The sequence below is a fragment of the Capricornis sumatraensis genome, chromosome 10, assembly GCF_032405125.1.
Source record: "Capricornis sumatraensis isolate serow.1 chromosome 10, serow.2, whole genome shotgun sequence".
In the NCBI taxonomy this organism is placed as follows: Eukaryota; Metazoa; Chordata; class Mammalia; order Artiodactyla; family Bovidae; genus Capricornis; species Capricornis sumatraensis.
The window spans coordinates 62,129,975-62,149,642 of NC_091078.1; the positions used below are offsets into that span (position 1 = coordinate 62,129,975).

Here is a 19,668-nt window from a genome sequence, read left to right on the forward strand (position 1 = left end):
GCTCCATCTTCTGTCTTCTGGTGTAACAATCCCTGCAAAGAAATAGTGTCTCTCAATTGCCATATATCAATCCCAGAGAAAATTGCAGTTATTCTTGTTGGAGTCATCTGCTTACTTTTGGACCAGTCATTTACCAAGGGTTGGCCCAGCCTGGGTCATGTGCCTATTCCCTCTCGAGAGGGAAGGGTGTGCTCTTACTGGACAGTACAGGGTAGACCAGATCAGTAGTAGTCCCCGTTGTCCACTGGAACGCCAGAGGCTGGCTAGTTAGTCAAGTGCTGGTCATCTTGAAACAAAGTAATCCTAAAGATGTAAACTGCTTGTTTCCACTGTTGTTTTTTTTTTTTTTTCCTTACTAATTTCAGCCTTTTGCAAAATATAACTTAAAGCTATCCTATGGTTTTGATGCTACTTCCCGAGTATCACAATAATTTAATAGTGGACATTTTGATCATGATGCTCTGAGTGTGATATGAGTGTGACTCCTCACTCTAGAAAGGCTACTAATAGACAACCTTGAATTTCATTTTTATAGACTTTGCAAAGACTAAAATCTGTAATGCTTGAGTGGTTTCTGAATATACAATAAGGAATTAAAAATAGAGGGCAAACACTTGAGGCCTGCAGGCCAAATCATCCATAGACATGTTTTTGTTGGACCTAACCAGTGTGGTGGTCACGTCTTTTTTTTAAATTTTAACTTCTTTTTCTTTTCATTTTTTAAAATTTTTTGGTCATGCTGCACAGCATGTGGGATCTTAGCTTCCCAACCAAGGATTGTAGTTTGGAGTCCAAACCACTGGACCACCAGGAAAGTTCCCCAGTGTGACTTTAAAAAAAAAAAGCATAGCATTAAAAAAATTGAGATCTTTCCTGTAAAGATCCATATTTCAGCATCCTTTTAAAAATCCAACAAGTGGGTGGCGCTGGGCCCACATTCTTGCCTGGCAGCCATCCTTTAGTGGAGGGGGACCCTGTGCTGAGTTCGTGCAGCCTCCACTCCCCTGCACCATCTGCCAGCACCAAGGCTGGTGATCAGTGGCCATTTATCAACACTGGTGCACTGTTCCTTTATCTTAGACCTGGCATTTGTTTTGAACATCTAAATCAGGAAATCTTATGTTGGCTCTGTCATCAATGAATTTTGTATGATCTTTTTGCACTCTTGAATTACTTGATCTGTTTTATATATACAATTTGTATCATAAACACATATGTTCCCCTTCCCTGTATGTATGGTCTTTAGCAATTTATAATTTGCTGCTTCTACTCTGCTTGGAGTTTGTGGAACCAGATAGTTCCAGATCTGTTAGCCTTCTGTATACAAGCTGGGACATCTGTTTTGAGTGGTCCAGAGATCAGTTCATTGTTTACTAGTTCTTGGATGAACTCTTGATGTTTGAGTGTGTCACAGTATGTTGCGAAGCAGAATAAGAGGGTGAAAACCTAAAAAGCAGTAAATAATAATCATGTGACTTAAAAAGATAGCTCTATCCTGAAGGAATTTATTCTCTTGTTCAGGTCGAAGCCACGTTTGCCATCTTGAAAAGTCTTCCTGGATTTGGAGAATATGTGCTGAGTGAATAGAGTTGAGCTAGCAACAAAATTAAGTCAGTGGCCAGTCTTTGGCTTACAAAGGGGTTAGGTCTGGACCTCCCTAAATGAGTCTCATCACCCGAAATTAGCAATCAATTAAGCATGTCTGGTTGACTCCATGGGAGAAAGAATAAGGAAATAGGTGGCTGCAGGCTGACACATTCACCCTGTCTTCTCCATCCCCCTCACACTAGTGTTTGTGCACCATGACCATTTCACACAAGTCTGTGAGAAGCTTTACATCAGTCAGGCTTCTGTAAGTTGGGAATGGTCTGTAAATGGGATCAGTGAACTGCAGATAAGTCTGGCGAGCAGAACTACATTTAACATCTCTATTTACATTTGTAAAAATGTTTTCCTGATAAAGATTAGAAAATGAAAAGCTGCTTGAGAGCAAAACCTGCCTACAGGATTCCTATGACAACTTACAAGAAGTAATGAAGTTTGAAATTGACCAACTTTCAAAAAGCCTCCAAAACTGCAAAAAAGAAAATGAAACTCTGAAATCTGATCTGAATGTAAGTTAAGAAAGGTACTGGTTATTGATGAATTTGTCCTGGATGTATGACTATTTGACCTATTCCTGACTTGTGTAATGGCCCATTGTGGCTACCACGTGGAAGGTATTCCATGTGTTTGTTGACTACACATTAAAATCTAATATAACATTGTCTTTTAGAATTTGATGGAGCTTTTTGAGGCAGAAAAAGAACGCAATAACAAATTATTATTACAATTTGAAGAAGATAAAGAAAACAGTTCTAAGTGAGTGCTATTTATCTTTCCCATGGTTGACTAGAATATCATTTACTACTACATTCTTTATCTTGTGGGGCCTTTTTTTTAATTGCTATAGCCTGTTAGGTTATTTTTTTTTTTTTAATTTCAAAATGAATATCAGATTCTTTTGTATAAATAGCTATGTAGAGAAACTTAATTTTTTCAAAACATTTAATAACTATCTACAGTATTTTTTATTTTTTTTATTTTTTTTTATTTTTTTCCTACAGTATTTTTTAAATGAATAGCAATTGGTGGTGATCAGAACTTGGGACCTTCTATAAATAAATCATGGTATTTATTATTGGAAGATGGGAACTGGTTTATTGCTACTATAAACCAGTAGAAGTTATTTCTATTCTTTTCTACTATTCTTTCTTTCTCTGTTCCTTTATTTTTCTGGTCCTTAGGATGAATGCCGTTGTCTTTCTTCCCTCTCTCAGAGTCCTTCTCCTTGGTGATCTCTCAGTCTCTTCGTTTCAGCCAACAGTAGGATAATTACTATAGTAAGAAGAATTTGTGTTAGTTTATTCAGCAGATACTTGTAGAGTTCTTACTATTAGACAGATTCTTTTCTAGTTCCTGGTATGCAGTAGTGACTCTTATCTATCTGGGAAAGACAGTTAACATTTAGTCATTCATTCAGATGCTTAGTGATAGCCAGCAAGCCAGGCACTATTCTAGTAAATGCCAGGACATTTAGAGGTAAGACAATGAACAAAATATCCCCACCCTTAGGAGGTTTAAATGAGAGAGAAGTGATAAATATATGCTTGATGTTATGTTACGGAGTCCTAAGTACTCTGGAGAAAAATAAACTGTCCTGGCACGAAACTGGGTTCTCGTTAAATAACTACTGAAGAAACTAGTTCAAATTTCTGATCCAAGTGGAATGCAATTCCTAACACTGTATAGGAAGTTCAGGTGCATTGAATATCTTTTTCATGAATGGACTCAGTTCCCATTTCCATTGAATGAGTCATGACTAGAAGATAATTCTTGTTTTCTAGAGAAATCTTAGAAGTACTTGAAGCTGTACGTCAGGAGAAACAGAAAGAGATGGCCAAGTGTGAGCAGCAGGTAAATATCCTATACTCTTAACTATGAAATTTGAAGTTTGTAACTTTTATTCCTGATATCTAAATAGTTTTGTTATAAAAATTGTTCCATGTTTCAGATATTGAATATTAGTAATAAAACGATGGAGTTGGTTGTATTCTTTTCAGCTCTTTTTTTTCTGACCCCCAGATGGCTGTAATATTAATTTGTTGGTGGCTTCCTGATGGAGACCACAAAATCATTATCTTTTGGCTCAACTTTTTATTTTCAAATATTACACCTTAGTGTATACTGTTTAATACAAAAAGCAGATTCCAACTCCTTTTTTTTTTGATATATGTGCATGGTTAACTTTGTGATTTAATGCTCTTTCTAAAAATATTAATTTCCCCCCATAGATGGCAAAAGTACAGAAACTAAAGGAGACTTTGTGTGCTAATGAAAAAATAATCAGTTCTCTGGAGAAGTCTAGAGATGCTGACAAGGTAGGTAGAGGTTGAGGTTATAGCCCCCTGTGTATTCCTTATAAATGCGGCCTTCACATTGTGGTTTCCTGCTCCCAAGGTGATGGGTAGCCAGCATTTCTGTATGCATTTAGGCTATGCTCATCTTCCAAAGTTCCTGGAGAATGAGGTCTTTTTTTTTTTTTTTTTGAGAATGAGGTCTTTTAAATTAACTTTCCTCATAACTTGAAGTGCCAAATGTTATGTCACAACTGCAGTGTTTCTAAAACACATCTGTACCCCCTTTAACTAAGATGCCATTAATGCAATCTTTTTTCATTGATTGTCAGTCCCCTGATGTGAATACTCAAATCCCTGGTGTTGGCTTTAACTAGAATATGTGTGCCTGAACATATAATTAGATATACATTCCTTTTATGTCCAGCTCTTATTCATTCATAAAACCAATGCAAATGATGAAAATATTAGAAAATCATTAAAATATAAATTGATAATGTAATGTGATGATATTAATAATGTAATGTGATACCTGATATTCTGCTAAAATAAAATTGACTTCTGTTGTCCTTTGGAAAGGTAAACTATTTATCATTAAAGAATGATCTCTTTGCTGTCACTTGGTATGAAGATACCTCTCTGTCTTTGTTAGGAAGTTGTAACTGACCTCATGGGCCAGATCCAGGAGCTAAGAACCTCAGTCTCTGAGAAAACAGAAACAATAGACACCCTGAGGCAAGAACTGGAGGACATCAATGTAAGTTCTTTTGCCAAGGAGATATTAAAATTGAGCACAAGACACAAAAGCTTCACACAAAAGCAAGGTTCAGTGTTCACCCAGGTTTGGAAATATGTACTGGTGAAAGCTCAGCATGCTTGGGTATCTGCAGAACCTGCAGAGCCTTTAGTATGCTGACATGCTGTGTGCTTCTCAGGAAGGCAAAGTCACTTGTAGTGTTTCTCAGACCTCACTGACCTGGAGAAGAGTGCACTGTCTGCACAGTAGGGAATTGCTGATCCAAACCAGATCAGAAACAGATTGGCTGTTGTCTCTGATGGTTAAGGGTATGTGGTGTTCCTTAATTGCTTAAAAAAAAAATAGCATATTTTAGTGATGTTCAGAAATGTCAGTGATTTAAAAAATGAGTTTGTTTTTCTATTATTGGACTTTATCATTTCCTAAAGTAAATGCTTAATTTTTCTGCATATAAATGGTGATGCTTCCTCCATGCCTTGGGTCAGGGTAAAGTTTTTTTGTTAATGTTCCTCATTCCTCTGCTCCAAAGGGAGCTTGTTGTGCTCCATACTGATTTCTGATAAAGATGACAAAACCAGATGTATTTTCACTGATACCTGCAGGACTTTTCCACTTTTGAAATTTATACATTTACTGTTCTATTCCTTCATTCAACAAGTAGTTATTAAACTAATTTGTGTTAATCTGGTCAACATCTTAGAACTCAGACTCATTCTTCAGTTACTAGAGTATTATTACTCTAAAAATAAACTGATAATAAGGCAGACAGATCTTGTGTCATAATTTTCTTTTCTGTAGGGCAAATACAACTCTGCTTTGGCTGACAAAGAAGAGAGCAAAGCATTGATTAACAGACAGGAAGCGGAGATTCTGGATCTCAAAGAAGCCCTGAAACTGAGAATACTCTCTGAGGACATAGAGGTAAATGTTAACACATCATGACTCTTTCTGCTTTTTTTAGTTGTCAATATGTTTATGTGTATATTCATGAATAAATATAAGACTTTTTAAAAGGAGTAAGTCATAATTAGGACCATTTTCCCTAAGGTAGTTACACAATTGGTAGATAACACTAAGCTTGTTATATTTTGTTCAGTTGATTTATCTTCATTCATATGTGCTAACACCATGCTAAGTTCTTATAACTGACCCTCTTCTGAAAAGGAAGCAGAATGGAAATTACCCTTACTTGGATGTAGTGGCAGCAACAGGGAGCAAAGGAAGGGCTGATTAACCTCAGAGTGGCTTCTTGTGTTTTAGCTAAAACAGATTTTGTTTTGTTGTTGATGTAAATGTATTTTTTAAAAAATTAAGCAGTACTGTCATGTGGTTCAAACTTCAAAATATATAAAGCAATATCCTCGCGTATCCTTCCAGAAATATTTTTGGCTAGTCCTGTATACCTTGATGGAGCCTACTATGTATACTGCTTCGCGCTTGCTTTACAAATAGTTTTCTTGCTACCCTTGAAACAAATTCAACGAGTATTTATTGAACCCTCCTGCCATACAGCCTGTACTTGTTTTGCATTTGGGAATAGAAGAATGATTGAAACACAGTTATTTACCACGAAGCATGCAGTCTAGCTTAAGAGGTAGATGTGTTATGAGGTAATAAAGGACTTGGGAGCCCAGAGAAGGAAGCAGTTATGCCTGGAGAATTCCTAAGAGCTTCCAGAAGGAGATAGTATTTGTACAGGACTTTGCTAGGGAGGGAAGCATGGCAGTTGTGAATGTTTGTGAAGGATCCCCATCAAGAGGAACAGTTAGCTGTGAGTGGCTAGAGATGCAAGAGCTTAGGCAGAGTAGTTTCCCGAAGGAGAACTAGTGACCCAGGAGTCGCTCTGAAGTCAGCAAAATGCAAATTGAAATAAGAATTATTTTTTGATGTTAGAACTGGTGAATATTAAGACTTGAAGATATGCAGAGAAAGAGGATTACTTGAACTTTCGGTGAAGTTTAAGTTCAGCCTTTTGGGAGGTGATCTGGTAATAGCATGTAGCCTTAAATTTTTTGCATATGCTTCAAATTTGCACAGTTAGAAATTTAGCCTAAAGTAATAATCTAGATCTGGAGAGGGGCATGGCACCCCATTCCAGTATTCTTGCCTGGAGAATCACCATGGGCAGAGGAGCCTAGCGGGGTACAGTCCATGGGGTCAAAAAGAGTCAGACACCACTGAGTGACTAAGCACAGCACAAAATAATCTAGATATGAGAATAAGATCCATACAGTAGTGAGAAATTCAGATCAATTGAAATATTGAGTGGAGGGTTAAAAGATACATCCATAAGATGAAATAGAGCCCACTCAATGAAAATAATATACAGTAAGTCACCTACATATGAACGAGTTCCGTTTCAAGAGTGCATTTTTAAGTCCAACAAAGATTTTTTGGCTGTGCTGTGTCTTTATTGCTGCACATGGCTTTCTGTAGTTGCGGCGAATGGTGGCTGCTCTCTAGTTGCGATGCTTGGGCTTCTCATTGCAGTGGCTTCTCCTGTTGCAGAGCCCGAGCTCTAGGGTGTTTGGGCTTCAGTAATTGTTGCACATGAGCATCACTCCTGCTTTTACACTTGCTTCTGGACATCCTGGGCTTGAAATAACGATACTGTACTACTACCGCTATATACAGTCGTTTACAGTGAAGTGCACAAAACCACTTGCAGAGGATGCACACGTGACAATGCATGCCCGACGCCTGAACTAACTTCCATGATTGGACGTGCAAATATGCATCTACACCTTTGAACAGTCACAACTTGAAGGTTCATATGTAGGGAACTTACTGTCATAAAAATAAGTATATGGGGAGATATTGTGATCTATCAAGTATAGGTGTGCATACTATGATGTATATGTAATATTGTATGTTTAATGTATATGTAATATACACTATTATACGCACACATGTACATGCACAGGGCTTCCCTGGTGGCTCAGACGGTAAAGAATCCACCTGCAATGTGGGAGACCCAGGTTTGATCTCTGGGTTGGGAAGATCCACTGGAGAAGGGAATGGTTAACCACTCCAGTAGTCTTGCCTGGAGAATCCCATGGACAGAGGAGTCTAGCAGAGTCCCCCATGGGGTCTCAAAGAGTTGGACACAACTGAGCAAGTACCACTTTGACTTTCATACATGCAAATTTGGAAAGTTAGGTGGAACAGATTCTGCTCTAATTTGTAGAGATTACATACACTGTGGACATAGGAATTGTGCATGCAACCTCTGGGACTTCTAATTCTCTCTGCCATTTTCTATCAAGCTGCTCCCCTGAAACTTTGATGGCCTGTGATGCTCTAACACAGTTAGCTGAGGGGTACTTGTCTTTATAACTGTTTACCTTCCCATCTATAGAATCTATTGGAGAGACAACAGGTAAACTAGAGACCAGTGCCTGGAGTCCTCCCAGGGCAAGAGAGATCAGCTTTGATTACATGGGGGTGAGGGGAGAGAGGAGCAGAGAGCAGTGAGACTTCAATCTGGGTACTTAAATGAATTTACTGTAATATTTATCTCTAGACCTGATGACTTAAATATTAACTGCTTGGTTTGTCTTATAATGGATTAGCATACAAGCCAAAAAAAAAGTTCTCACTTAAAGTTCGCACTTAAGTTCTCACTTTCCTAGCACTTTAAAAATTCTGCAGAGTAATGATTTGTAAATTGATACTGCGGCGGCACAATTAAGAGGGTCTTCTTCCATGGGCCTTGTCCCCTAACAGAGGGACATGCTCTGCGAGGACCTGGCTCACGCCACTGAGCAGCTGAACATGCTCACCGAGGCCTCGAAAAAGCACTCAGGGCTTCTGCAGTCGGCCCAGGAGGAGCTGACCAGAAAGGATGCCCTCATCCAGGAACTTCAGCACGAGGTGAGATGCAGGGGGAGCATTACTCAGGATGGGCATGGTGGTGGGGGAAGCAGGGCTGCATGGTGGTTGAGTTCATGAGGTCACCGCCTTGAATAATTCTCCACATTCAGAAAAGCAGGCTAGCAGGGTGTGTAGGTGGGCTTTTAACAGGTTGCTTCTTGTGTTCAGACTTGCATGGCTGTCCTCCTACCCACCCTCGACCCTTGACACATGCCAGCAAGTTCTGACTACTGTGGCAAAAGGTTATGGCAGACTTCCATCCTCATTTTTGGCTATTGTGGTTTTATATTTTGTAATTTTCCTCAGATGACCATGTGATTACTTGTGAAGCTTAAAAAGAAGTTTCTTTTAAAGTGGAAATAATTTCAAATTATCAAACAGGTCATGAAAAAAATAACTTAAGTAGTCCATTTCCACATGCCCAGGGAAGATTGTCTATTCTAATTGGATCATGTCCCCATGTTATTGTCCAATTTGTAACCTTCTGTTCAATTTTCCCCAGCTAAACCAAAAGAAAGAGGAAGTAGAACAGAAGAAGAATGAATATAACTTCAAAATGAGGCAACTAGAACATGTGATGGATTCTGCTGCCAATTATCCCCAGGTACTTGTCATAAACAAGAGTGCATTTCAGGAGGAATAAGCGATTTTGTGAACGATGAAAGCTGAAAATTGCTAAGACTAGCTTTGTCTTTACAGAAAAAGATTGTCACAAACACCTTCTCTGTTTTTTTGCTTTTGATGAAAAGGTACCAGTGTTTTATTTGTTTTACTTGGACAAGAATTAGGATGACAAACTATGTGTGGCCTGTGTATTTTCTTCATGGGTGGCATATACATTTACCGTCTTTCATTTACCAATGAAATCTTTGTAACTACTTCATCAGGTATTTGGATGAAATTTGATTTTGTTTTAGAGCCCTAAAACACCACCACATTTTCAAACACATTTGGCAAAACTCCTGGAAACACAAGAACAAGAGATAGAAGATTGGAGAGCCTCTAAGATTTCTTTGCAACACCTTATAACAAAACTCAATGAAGAGAGAGAAGTCAAAAATGCTGAGATTCTCAGGATAAAGGTAACTGGGTAAATTTTTTTCAATGAATTTAATGTTGCAAAATAAGCAGTATCTTTCATGGTGACTGAGGATCCACAATTCAGAAGAAACAAAACTGAAGTGTAAGATGCAGAAAAGTTTTCCTCTCAGCCCAGCTCCAAGCTACCTGGTTTGCTGTCCCTGAAGGCTCTGGGTGTAGTCAGTTTCTGAGAGCTTTTCAATGCATCTGTAGCCAGGTGTTTAAACACAGTCTCCCTGTCCCCTTTTTTTTTTTTGCCTTGTGATGGTATCATATCATATAGGCTGCACCAGCTACTCTCATGACAGTGCTGTGAGACTTTTAGATCTTTGCCAGTTTAATAGCTGGAACACATCTCATATTTTTTAATTTGTGCTTTTATTATTAGGAGTCAGATTGAGCATCTTTTGGTGTTTTGTTTCTATGAGCTATATCTTTCACCCATTTCTCTGTTGTTGAACTTTTTCTTAATGAGCTACAGGCGTTCTTTATGTCTGTGATAGTGAAAAAGTGCATTTCTCTTGTTTGCCATTTCTTTAAACTTCCTTCTAAGGTTTTTCACCTCACTTGTGGAGGCTATGGTTTCTGTGTGTGGGAGAGTGTGTTTAGGACGATGTTAGGGCTGTAAGGTGTGTCAAGGAGTGCCTGGGTAAGTGTAGTGTGGGTGTGGGGGGCGGCGGGTAGGGAGGGTGTGATGCTCCATAGAAGATCGTCCGTGAGCTCATCCCTCTGCAGTGAGTATTTGTTTTAGAACAAAGTTACCTTACTATACGAATAGGATAGAGGGGATCGTTTTTATTACCTGGATTGATACAATCTTGGTACTTAGAAGAAATTGGGTCAGGTTAAAAGAAATAAAAAAATAGATCAGCAGAAGTAAATCAAAATGGTTGCTCCAGGATTTAACCTGGTAGTCCAGTGGTTAGGCATCCCCCTGCCAATGCGGGGCACACAAGTTGGATCCCTGGTCTGGGAAGATCCCACATGCTGCGGAGCAGCTAAGCCCATGCACCACAACTGCTGAGTCCACGCAACCTCGAGCCCATGCTCTGCAACAAGAGAAACTTCCATGATGAAAAGCCCAGGCACCGCAACTAGGGATTAGCTTCTGTTTGCCACAACTAGAGAAAGCCCTTGCTTAGCAATGAAGACCCAGGGCAGCCAAAAATAGACAAAATAAAAAAGAACACTCCTTACAGACAAGTATTTATTTCTTCTGGATGGTTGTGCTCATGATTTTCAAGTTAGAATACAGTTAAGATTTTGAGGCTGTGGCATGTCAGTTTTTTAAACAATTAGAATCTATGAAATAGAATCAAATAGAATATTTACCAAAGTAGGTAAGTTTTGTTCATCTTTTCTCATAAAGGAATTTTGATGAATTTTAATTTTAATGTGATTTTTTTTTTTGGTGCCACACACAAGATCTTCCTTGCAGCATGAGCAATCTTTTGTTGTGTCATGCAGGCTCCAGAGTCCTTATGTTTAGTTGTGGTCGCTCACAGGCTTAGTTGCCCCATGGCATGTGGGATCTTTGTTCCTTGATCAGGGATCAAATCCATGCCCGCTGCAATGTAAGCACAGAGTCTTAACCACTGGCCCACTAGGGAAGTCTGATTTATGTGATATTGATAAAGAACTATGTTTAAGACAATAGGGGTATGAAAATCAATCACATTCCGAGCCCCCAAGAGCTTCTCATCGTCTACTTTTTAATCCAGTGATATGCAGAACAGTGTTCAGTGCGTGGAGGGAACTTGAAACAGAATACCTGTCTTAATATGGCCTGGGGAGCAAAATCATGTCTGCTGTCATGCGTTTTCTGAAAAGACCTGATCTGGTGTTTTTAGGAGCAGTTGTGTGAAATGGAAAACCTACGCCTGGAGGCTGAGCAGTTGAGAGAGAAAAACTGGCTCCTGCAAGGTCAACTGGACGATATCAAAAGACAGAAGGACAACAGGTAAGAAAGAGCCTTAAGAACTCTGTGGGCTGAATCTTGGCCTGCCTGGGCACTGCTGAGTGAATGAAGTCGGAGTAGGTTTCACAGCATGTGTGATGTTTCTCGATGATCCAGGAGCTGCTTCATCAGTTGCTTCTCCATCAGGTCTAATGAGGGGGTTTTCCAGAGATGGAGAAGGTCGTCATGATCTTGCCGACCCTGATGACCTTTTTATTGCTGTAGAGCTGTTGAAATTAATTTCAAATGTGTGAAATAAATAGTTGAACCAAACTGTCTACTTGTATCTGAAAGAGGGGTTGGAGCTCGGGGAGCATATACGTCAACAAGACAAGGATCAAGGTTCTGCCTGCAGAAAAAGAATTTCCTTGGTTTTGCTTGATGGCTTCCAGTGGAGAGAAAGCTTCTGGGAAGAACTTTATAGAGGGGTGTTCTCTTAGGTCTGGTCTTAGGTCTGGGTAGGTGTGTGTGTGTTGGTTTTGACTCAGGCAGTTTTCTAGTTGGATCTGCTAATGGCCCAGCATCTTGTCAGGGGCAGCCACAACCGGGCTATTTCCTCTCTGTTGCTTGAAAGTCGTGTGATATTGGACTAAACCTGAGTCTTTAGCACTGAAAGCACAGAGTCCTAACTACTGGACCACCAGGGAGTTCCTCCTAGATGTTTCAAGTTTTAGTGAGCAAAGGAGATGGTTATTTTGTTAAGCATCCTCTTCTAGGGATTTACCTTCCCCTTCTGAGTGATTCTGATGTAGGTAGCTCATAGTCTGCTCACCTAGTTTCCATATGCTCCACCCCCATGTCCAGACATATTAAAGAAAAGCATTGTACATCGTATACTGTCTTTTATCAAGAGTTAGTTTAAGCATGAAACACAGAACATTTTCAGATCATTTATAAAATCGCAATTTAAAATACTTCATAGCCTTGTGTTCCTTATATGAGGAGCCATACAGAACCTTCTTCATGAAAGATTAGAAGAAAGTTACAGCCCAGGGGTCAGCCTGTTTGATAACTGATCTTTCATTGGAGCAGTCAGATTCCTGCATTTCAAGTACCACACACCTTGGCATTGTTGTATGTGTAGTAGATGTGAAATTGATACTTGAATAAATTTGACAGTGGTTTCCCATCCTCCCTTCCTAATCTATGCAGCAAACAGAATCATTCAGACAGTCAACAGCTGAAGAATGAACAAGAAGAAGTGATCAAAGAAAGACTTGCTAAAGTATGATTTTTTTTTTTACATAATAGTTGTTTTCCTTCTCTGAGACATGCTTTTATAGTTAACGTTCATCGTTATATATTTTAAAAATCATTTTATTATTGAAATTTTGCCTTTTTTGTATTCCCACTTAAGTTTGATATTTACTATCATTATTTGGCTATAGTTGAAAATTGAGAGTGAAGTAGTCTTTATGCGTAAATAGTAAGCCTGTTGTTCACATAGAGTTCTCCATTTAGAAGCAAGTATCCTATTTGAAGCATTAAAGGGCACAGTACATGTGTGTATTTGGGATTATGGAAAGGGATATTCCCCCCATTTTTTTTGTATTTGAAGTATAGTTGATTTACAGCATTGTGTTAGTTGCTGGTATACAGCAAAGTGATTGTTATATCTATATGTGTATTCTTTTTCATATTCTTTTCCATTGTGTTTTATTATAAGATACTGAATATAGTTCCTATACTATACAGTAGGACTTTGTTGTTTATCTGCTTTACACATAGTAGTCTATATCTGCTAATCCCAAATTCCTAATTTATCCCTCTCCCCCTTTCCTTTTTGGTAACCATAGATTTGTTTTCTATGTCTGTAAGTCTGTTTGTTTCATAAATAAGCTCATTTGTATCATTTTTTTTAGATTCTATCTATAAGTGATACCATAAAATACTTGTCTTTGTTTGACTTACTTCACTTAATATGACAATCTCTTGGTCCATCCATGTTGCTGCAAATGGCAGTATTTCATTCTTCTTTTATGACTGAGTAATATTCCATTGTCTGTGTACCATACCTTCTTTATCCGTTCCTCTATTCATGGACGTTTGGTTGCTTCCAGGTCTTGGTGGTTGTAAATAGTGATTCTGTGAACACTGAGTTATGATTGTATTAAAAAGGATGTTGCTTTTATTATTATTTTATCATTTATCAGTATTTTATTATAATATTTTGTTATTATCATGGATTTATTAACATGAGTGAACTGGTTACTTTCAGTGTTTTGTTTAGCATTGTTAAGAACTTAAGCCATTTTCTCTTTTTCTTTCTTTAATCCTCTTATAGAATAAATTGGTGGAAGAAATGCTGATAATGAAAGGAAAGTAAGTACACTCTTGTAATTCAAGTTGTTTTTGACCTTTTCTTTATTAATACCAGGCAGTATTCCTCTAAAAGGAAGAAATAATTATTATAACCACAAGGTAAGAAAATTCTTTCCTTTCTGTAATAGTGAACATAGTATGTGAACACAGTAGATGGTTACAAAATTCTTGCCTTAAATGCCTCTTGCTAAAGGGGTCCCTCATGTGAAGCCATTAAAAATATATATGCGTCTTAAAGAAGTAAGTGCCAGGAAAACTTAGTTTCCCTGGGGCAGTTGATGGGTTTTCGCTTCTTGGACAGTGTGACCAATGAGAACCGACCAGATTTCCTTCTCACTGCATTTAAACCCTCGAGGCCCTCTCAGACCCATAGATGGATACTCTGAATTCTTCTGGTCTTGACTTTGGGTCTCTTTATATGTTCTCTATGGACATAATTTTATTTTATTCATATAGTTTCATCTTTTAACTTATGTAATCTTATAAACTGCCTCAGTTCAGTTCAGTCACTCAGTCGTGTCCGACTCTTTGTAACCCCATGAACCGCAGCACGCCAGGCCTCCCTGTCCATCACCAACTCCCGGAGTTCATTCAAACTCATGTCCATCGAGTCGGTGATGCCATCCAGCCATCTCATCCTCTGTCGTCCCCTTCTCTTGCCCCCAATCCCTCCCAGCATCAGGGTCTTTTCCAATGAGTCAACTCTTCACATGAGGTGGCCAAAGTATTGGAGTTTCAGCTTCAGCATCAGTCCTTCCAATGAACACCCAGAGCTGATTCCTGGGTGTTCCTTTCAGAATGGACTGGTTGGATCTCCTTGCAGTCCAAGGGACTCTCAAGAGTCTTCTCCAACACCACAGTTCAAAAGCATCAATTCTTTGGCGCTCAGCTTTCTTCACAGTCCAACTCTCACATCCATACATGACTACCAGAGAAACCATAGCCTTGACTAGACAGACCTTTGTTGGCAAAGTAATGTCTCTGCTTTTCAATATGCTATCTAGGTTGGTCATGACTTTCCTTCCAAGGAGTAAGCATCTTTTAATTTCATGGCTGCAGTCACCATCTGCAGTGATTTTGGAGCCCCCCAAAATAGTCTGACACTGTTTCCCCATCTATTTCCCATGAAGTGATGGGACCAGATGCCATGATCTTCATTTTCTGAATGTTGAGCTTTAAGCCAACTTTTTCACTCTCCACTTTCACTTTCATCAAGAGGCTTTTTAGTTCCTCTTCACTTTCTGCCATAAGGGTGGTGTCATCTGCATATCTGAGGTTATTGATATTTCTCCTGGCAATCTTAATTCCAGCTTGTGCTTCTTCCAGCCTGGCGTTTCTCATGATGTACTCTGCATATAAGTTAAATAAGCAGGGTGATAATATACAGTCTTGATATGTACTCCTTTTCCTATTTGGAACCAATCTGTTGTTCCATGTCCAGTTCTAACTGTTGCTTCCTGACCTGCATATAGTTTTCTCAAGAGGCAGGTCAGGAGGTCTGGTATTCCCATCTCTTTCAGAATTTTCCACAGTTTATTGTGATCCACACAATCAAAGGCTTTGGCATAGTCAATAGACTGCCTCATTCTTTGCTAAACATAATAAAGGGTATTTTTTTAATCAAGTTCAAAATAAATAAACCAGTCGGTACTAACAAAGTGATAAAACATTAGAAAGCTACTGTGTGCTCTGAATAGAATAAATCTCATCAGGAACAGAGGTTCTCCAACATTTGAAATACCATGTACCCTCTTGCACATTTTTGGAGTTGACTTTAAAATTTTTCATTGTAAGTTTAAATTACTGCAAAGGATAGAAGTTTGAGCACAGAAAATAATGATATTTAGAAATAAAGCTCTTGCTGATTTCTTTTAAAAGTTATCAAAATTATTTGATACTTTCTCTCCATTTAAAAAATACATGAAGAAATTCCTGAATCTGTAATTTTACATTGTTCCTTTTTCCTTTGAAATTATTTCCATTCTGTTCCCATGCAGAATTATATGCTAATTTAATATAGTGTTTGGAAAACTTTTAGTTGATGGCCCAGTCATATAACTTAGCAATGAAAATATGTATGGAAATTATAAGTAATTTGTAAAAGTGGATCATATTCATATGGTTCTGAGTATTTTTATGGATTGTGTATTCATTATAATTATTAGAATATCCTGAATTTATTGTAAATTTTTACAAGTAATTATTATACTGGTAAAATTTTCTTGGAACTTCATCGCTGAATGAATTTTATCTTAATGCTTTTTCTTTATTTAGCTCATTCTGTTACACTTAATTTTGGAATCAGACAGTATTCACTATCAGTTCTAGTCCTACTTTTTTTTTGATCTATTGATATAAATGTTGAGAAATCTTATTCACATAGTAACTAAATGGCAATGGAAGAAGTTTTGTTAGAATATTTTTATTCAGTTATTTAAGCTAGTTCAAGTTAATACGCCAAAAATTACATAGTGATTTCTCATCAAAAATTCTTTTTAATGATCAGCTGACAAAGACCACTTAACTTGTTAAAGTTTTGTTACTCAGTTATTGAGTCATTTGCTTCATAGAATCACATACTTAACAGTATAGATTTGGAATGGAGCTTTGTTCAACTCTTTTATCTACATATGAGCAGTTTGGCAACTGGTTCCCAGCCAGTTTGTTGCAGGGCTAGGACAGCACTCTGGATCACTTACTGGCTCTATGATAATCCAGCTGTATAGTTTGTAGAAGTGTAGCTATTTTAGAAATAATACCCAATTGAGACCTTCTAGTTAAAAAGAATGAAAGCATCTAAGCTGATATGTAATTTATTTCATGATCTAGTAACCAGGAATCTCCAGTGATACACTGTCCCTGGAACTATAGGAGCCCAAACTGTGGCAAGTGACTCAGTCTTCAGAAAATGGCACACACAGTTTTATCAGTCCCAACTGAGATGTTTTTAAAAAGCAACAAAGAACTGAATACCAAGCCAACAGTGGTGTAGGCAGTGTTTCTGGAGTTGCACTGACTCAGCGATGCCATCATTGATTCTTTCTGTTCTTCTGCATTTGGTACCCTTGCTTGTGACCTCTTGGCTGCAAGATGGCTGCTGCAGCTCCAAACAACATACACAGGAGGATCACAGTTTACAGTGTGGTGGGTTCAAAAGGACTTTACCAGGGGAAAAATACTCACAGGAGAGCTCAAGATTTTGTCTCCTTAGCCAAAATTAGTATGCCTGCAGGGCAAATTGAGAAAACCAGTATCTGGCAGTGGCATAGAGATAACCACGCTCAGCTCAGACCAGTTATTATTTACTAGTTTTCGGGAACTGGGTGTGCTTGTCCTCTGCCTTTCTTCTCCCAAACTGAGTTTTTATAAAAATTAAATGGGTAGGAAACTGTAGTGTCTGCCATGCCACAAAGCCTTTTCATCAAACAAAAGCAAAATTCATAAGACAAATGCAGAACAGCTCCAGGTGAATTAGGAAAACATCAGTGCCAGCCCCACACTGTCCGCCTGAGTTTCCATGGAATGTAGTCTGAAAACACTGCCCTAGGAGTTGTTGGCTTTAAATGATATATTCTCTGTATTACGTCATTTAAATTATCAGTGTTGTATTCCATATGCATTGTAAAATAAATAAAAAGTATTTGTTTCTTTGGGAAGGTTATAGGATTAAGTTAGTTTTGTGAAATTCTGTATAATTTTTTGGTAATCCTTTTTTCTTTCCCTTTTGAACACTTAGTTATTTTGAACACTTTTTCTTCAACTTTTTTATTTATATTGGAGTATAGTTGATTAACAATGTTATGTTAGTTTCAAGTGTACAGTAAAGTGATTCAGTTATACGTTTCTGTTCTTTTTTCAAATTCTTTTCCCATTTAGATTATTACACAACATTGAGCAGAGTTCCTATGCTATACTGTAGGCCCTTCTTGTTTACCTATTTTAAATACAGTGGTGTATACATGTCCATCCCACACTCCCTGTCTATTTCTCTCTTGCCACCCTTTCCCCCTGGTAACCATAAGTTCATTCTTCAAGTCTTATCAGTCTGTTTCTGTTTTATAAGTAAGTTCATTTGTATAAATTTTTATTTTTATTTTTTAGATTCCACATATAAGCAATAGCATAGGTTATTGGTCTTTCTCTGTCTGGCTTATTTCACTCAATATGACAATTTCTAGGTCTGTCCATGGGTAACCCTTCTTTTTAATGTTTATTTGCAAGTGATAGTTGCATAAAGTGCATATCCTTTAAGAAATGACTACTCTCCCATCGTCTGAGAACCAGTTTTTGAAATCAGAAATGATTACTCTAAGTGGCACTGAATAAATCTTGCAGACTCTAACAATACTTAAATAACAGTTTCTTCCAAGGGCTACATCTAAAAATCTGCATTCTAACTTTTTGTTGTATAAAAAAATGGATTATGAAACTTTGCAAAATGTAAGTTTGGGGTAAGCAAGCATTAAAAAAAAAGCTTATATGCAACGCTTGCTATCTTCCTGTTCTGTCAGAAGGGGAAGACTAAATATTAGTGATACTTTCAAATCAAACTCCTGGGCTTGGGTGACAAATGTCTGATTTGAGTACTGTCTTACACTTGTGTCCCTTTGGAATATTATAACTCGATAGTTCCCATTACAGCCTGGAGCAGCTCCAGAGCACCCTTCAGAACAAAGAGACTGAATACCTGACGATGACTGAGGAAGTCAAACGAGTCAGAATGTTGGAGTCTAAAGCATTCCAAGAAAAGCAACAACTGAGATCAAAGTTGGAAGAGCTGTATGAAGAAAAAGAGAGAACATGCCAGGTGCATTTCTGTGTTGGTTTTTATGAACAGAGCCGATCAGCATAAGGATGCTGGCTGCGATTGGGCACCCTGTAGTTGAGAGTTGCTCAGAGCATGTAGAGATGTGTGGTCACGAAAGCTGGGAGCCAGGGCTCTGTCTCTCCCTCCCTCTTCTCCTGGAAGGCATGCAGTAATGTTATTTTATTTTATTTTTTTAGTAATGTTATTTTAAATGAAAAATTCAAAGCAGCTCATTTTTACCTTCCCCGGATTGATTTCCCTACAGGAGATGGAACTGTTAAGGAAACAGGTGGAGTGTCTGGCCGAGGAGAATGGAAAGTTGGTGGGTCACCAAAACCTCCATCAGAAGATCCAGTACGTAGTGCGGTTGAAGAAGGAAAATGTCAGGCTTACTGAGGTAAACACCTGATTGTTCTAAATAAGCTCATTCTGATTTTTAAATGATTATTTAATTAAAATTTAATTATTGAATCACTTAACTGCTTGGAAAAAAATTGGCCATTGCTAGTCCAAGCATAATTCGGTTATCATACCCATGAGATTCTTGTTTACTGTTAAGTAGTTTATCAGTGGAAATTTAAACTTAATGAATGCTGGGAATACTTCTTACTGTAAGAATTAGAGCCTAAATTTTTTTCTTTTCTTTTCCTTAAAAATTACCAGGAGTCAGAAAAGTTGCGTGCTGAAAATTTATTTTTAAAAGAAAGGAAAAAGAATGAGCCATAAAGATCCAGATCAACTGCCTTCCTTGTTGGGAGACTTTTTTTTCCCCTTTTATAAAAGTAAGAGCTACCCATGCCTACTTAGTAGAACTGAATTAAGAGCCATAACTATTAATGGTGTATGTGGGGGTGGCGGGGGGGAGGGCTGGCTGACCCTCAAGTTTCTGAACACTGCATCTGTAAATACCTGTGGCAACTGGCAGTCTGCAGTTAGAGGCTGCCATTTCAAACCTTTTAAGTCACCTGTAAATATT

General features: G+C 38.1%; 1 protein-coding gene across 1 annotated transcript in view; it reads left to right on the plus strand.

Annotated features, from left to right (window-relative positions):
* KIF15 (kinesin family member 15) overlaps window positions 1-19,418 on the plus strand; it is a 55,298-nt gene extending 35,880 nt beyond the window's left edge. Inside the window, exons 21-35 of the mRNA XM_068982560.1 lie at window positions 1,964-2,114; window positions 2,276-2,361; window positions 3,387-3,456; window positions 3,834-3,920; window positions 4,549-4,653; window positions 5,452-5,574; window positions 8,380-8,526; window positions 9,029-9,130; window positions 9,444-9,608; window positions 11,457-11,566; window positions 12,716-12,788; window positions 13,848-13,885; window positions 18,527-18,692; window positions 18,958-19,089; window positions 19,356-19,418. Coding sequence (XP_068838661.1) covers window positions 1,964-2,114; window positions 2,276-2,361; window positions 3,387-3,456; window positions 3,834-3,920; window positions 4,549-4,653; window positions 5,452-5,574; window positions 8,380-8,526; window positions 9,029-9,130; window positions 9,444-9,608; window positions 11,457-11,566; window positions 12,716-12,788; window positions 13,848-13,885; window positions 18,527-18,692; window positions 18,958-19,089; window positions 19,356-19,418 — 1,618 coding nt within the window. The remainder of the gene's footprint in view (window positions 1-1,963; window positions 2,115-2,275; window positions 2,362-3,386; window positions 3,457-3,833; window positions 3,921-4,548; window positions 4,654-5,451; window positions 5,575-8,379; window positions 8,527-9,028; window positions 9,131-9,443; window positions 9,609-11,456; window positions 11,567-12,715; window positions 12,789-13,847; window positions 13,886-18,526; window positions 18,693-18,957; window positions 19,090-19,355) is intronic.
* The last annotated feature ends 250 nt before the right edge of the window (window positions 19,419-19,668 follow it).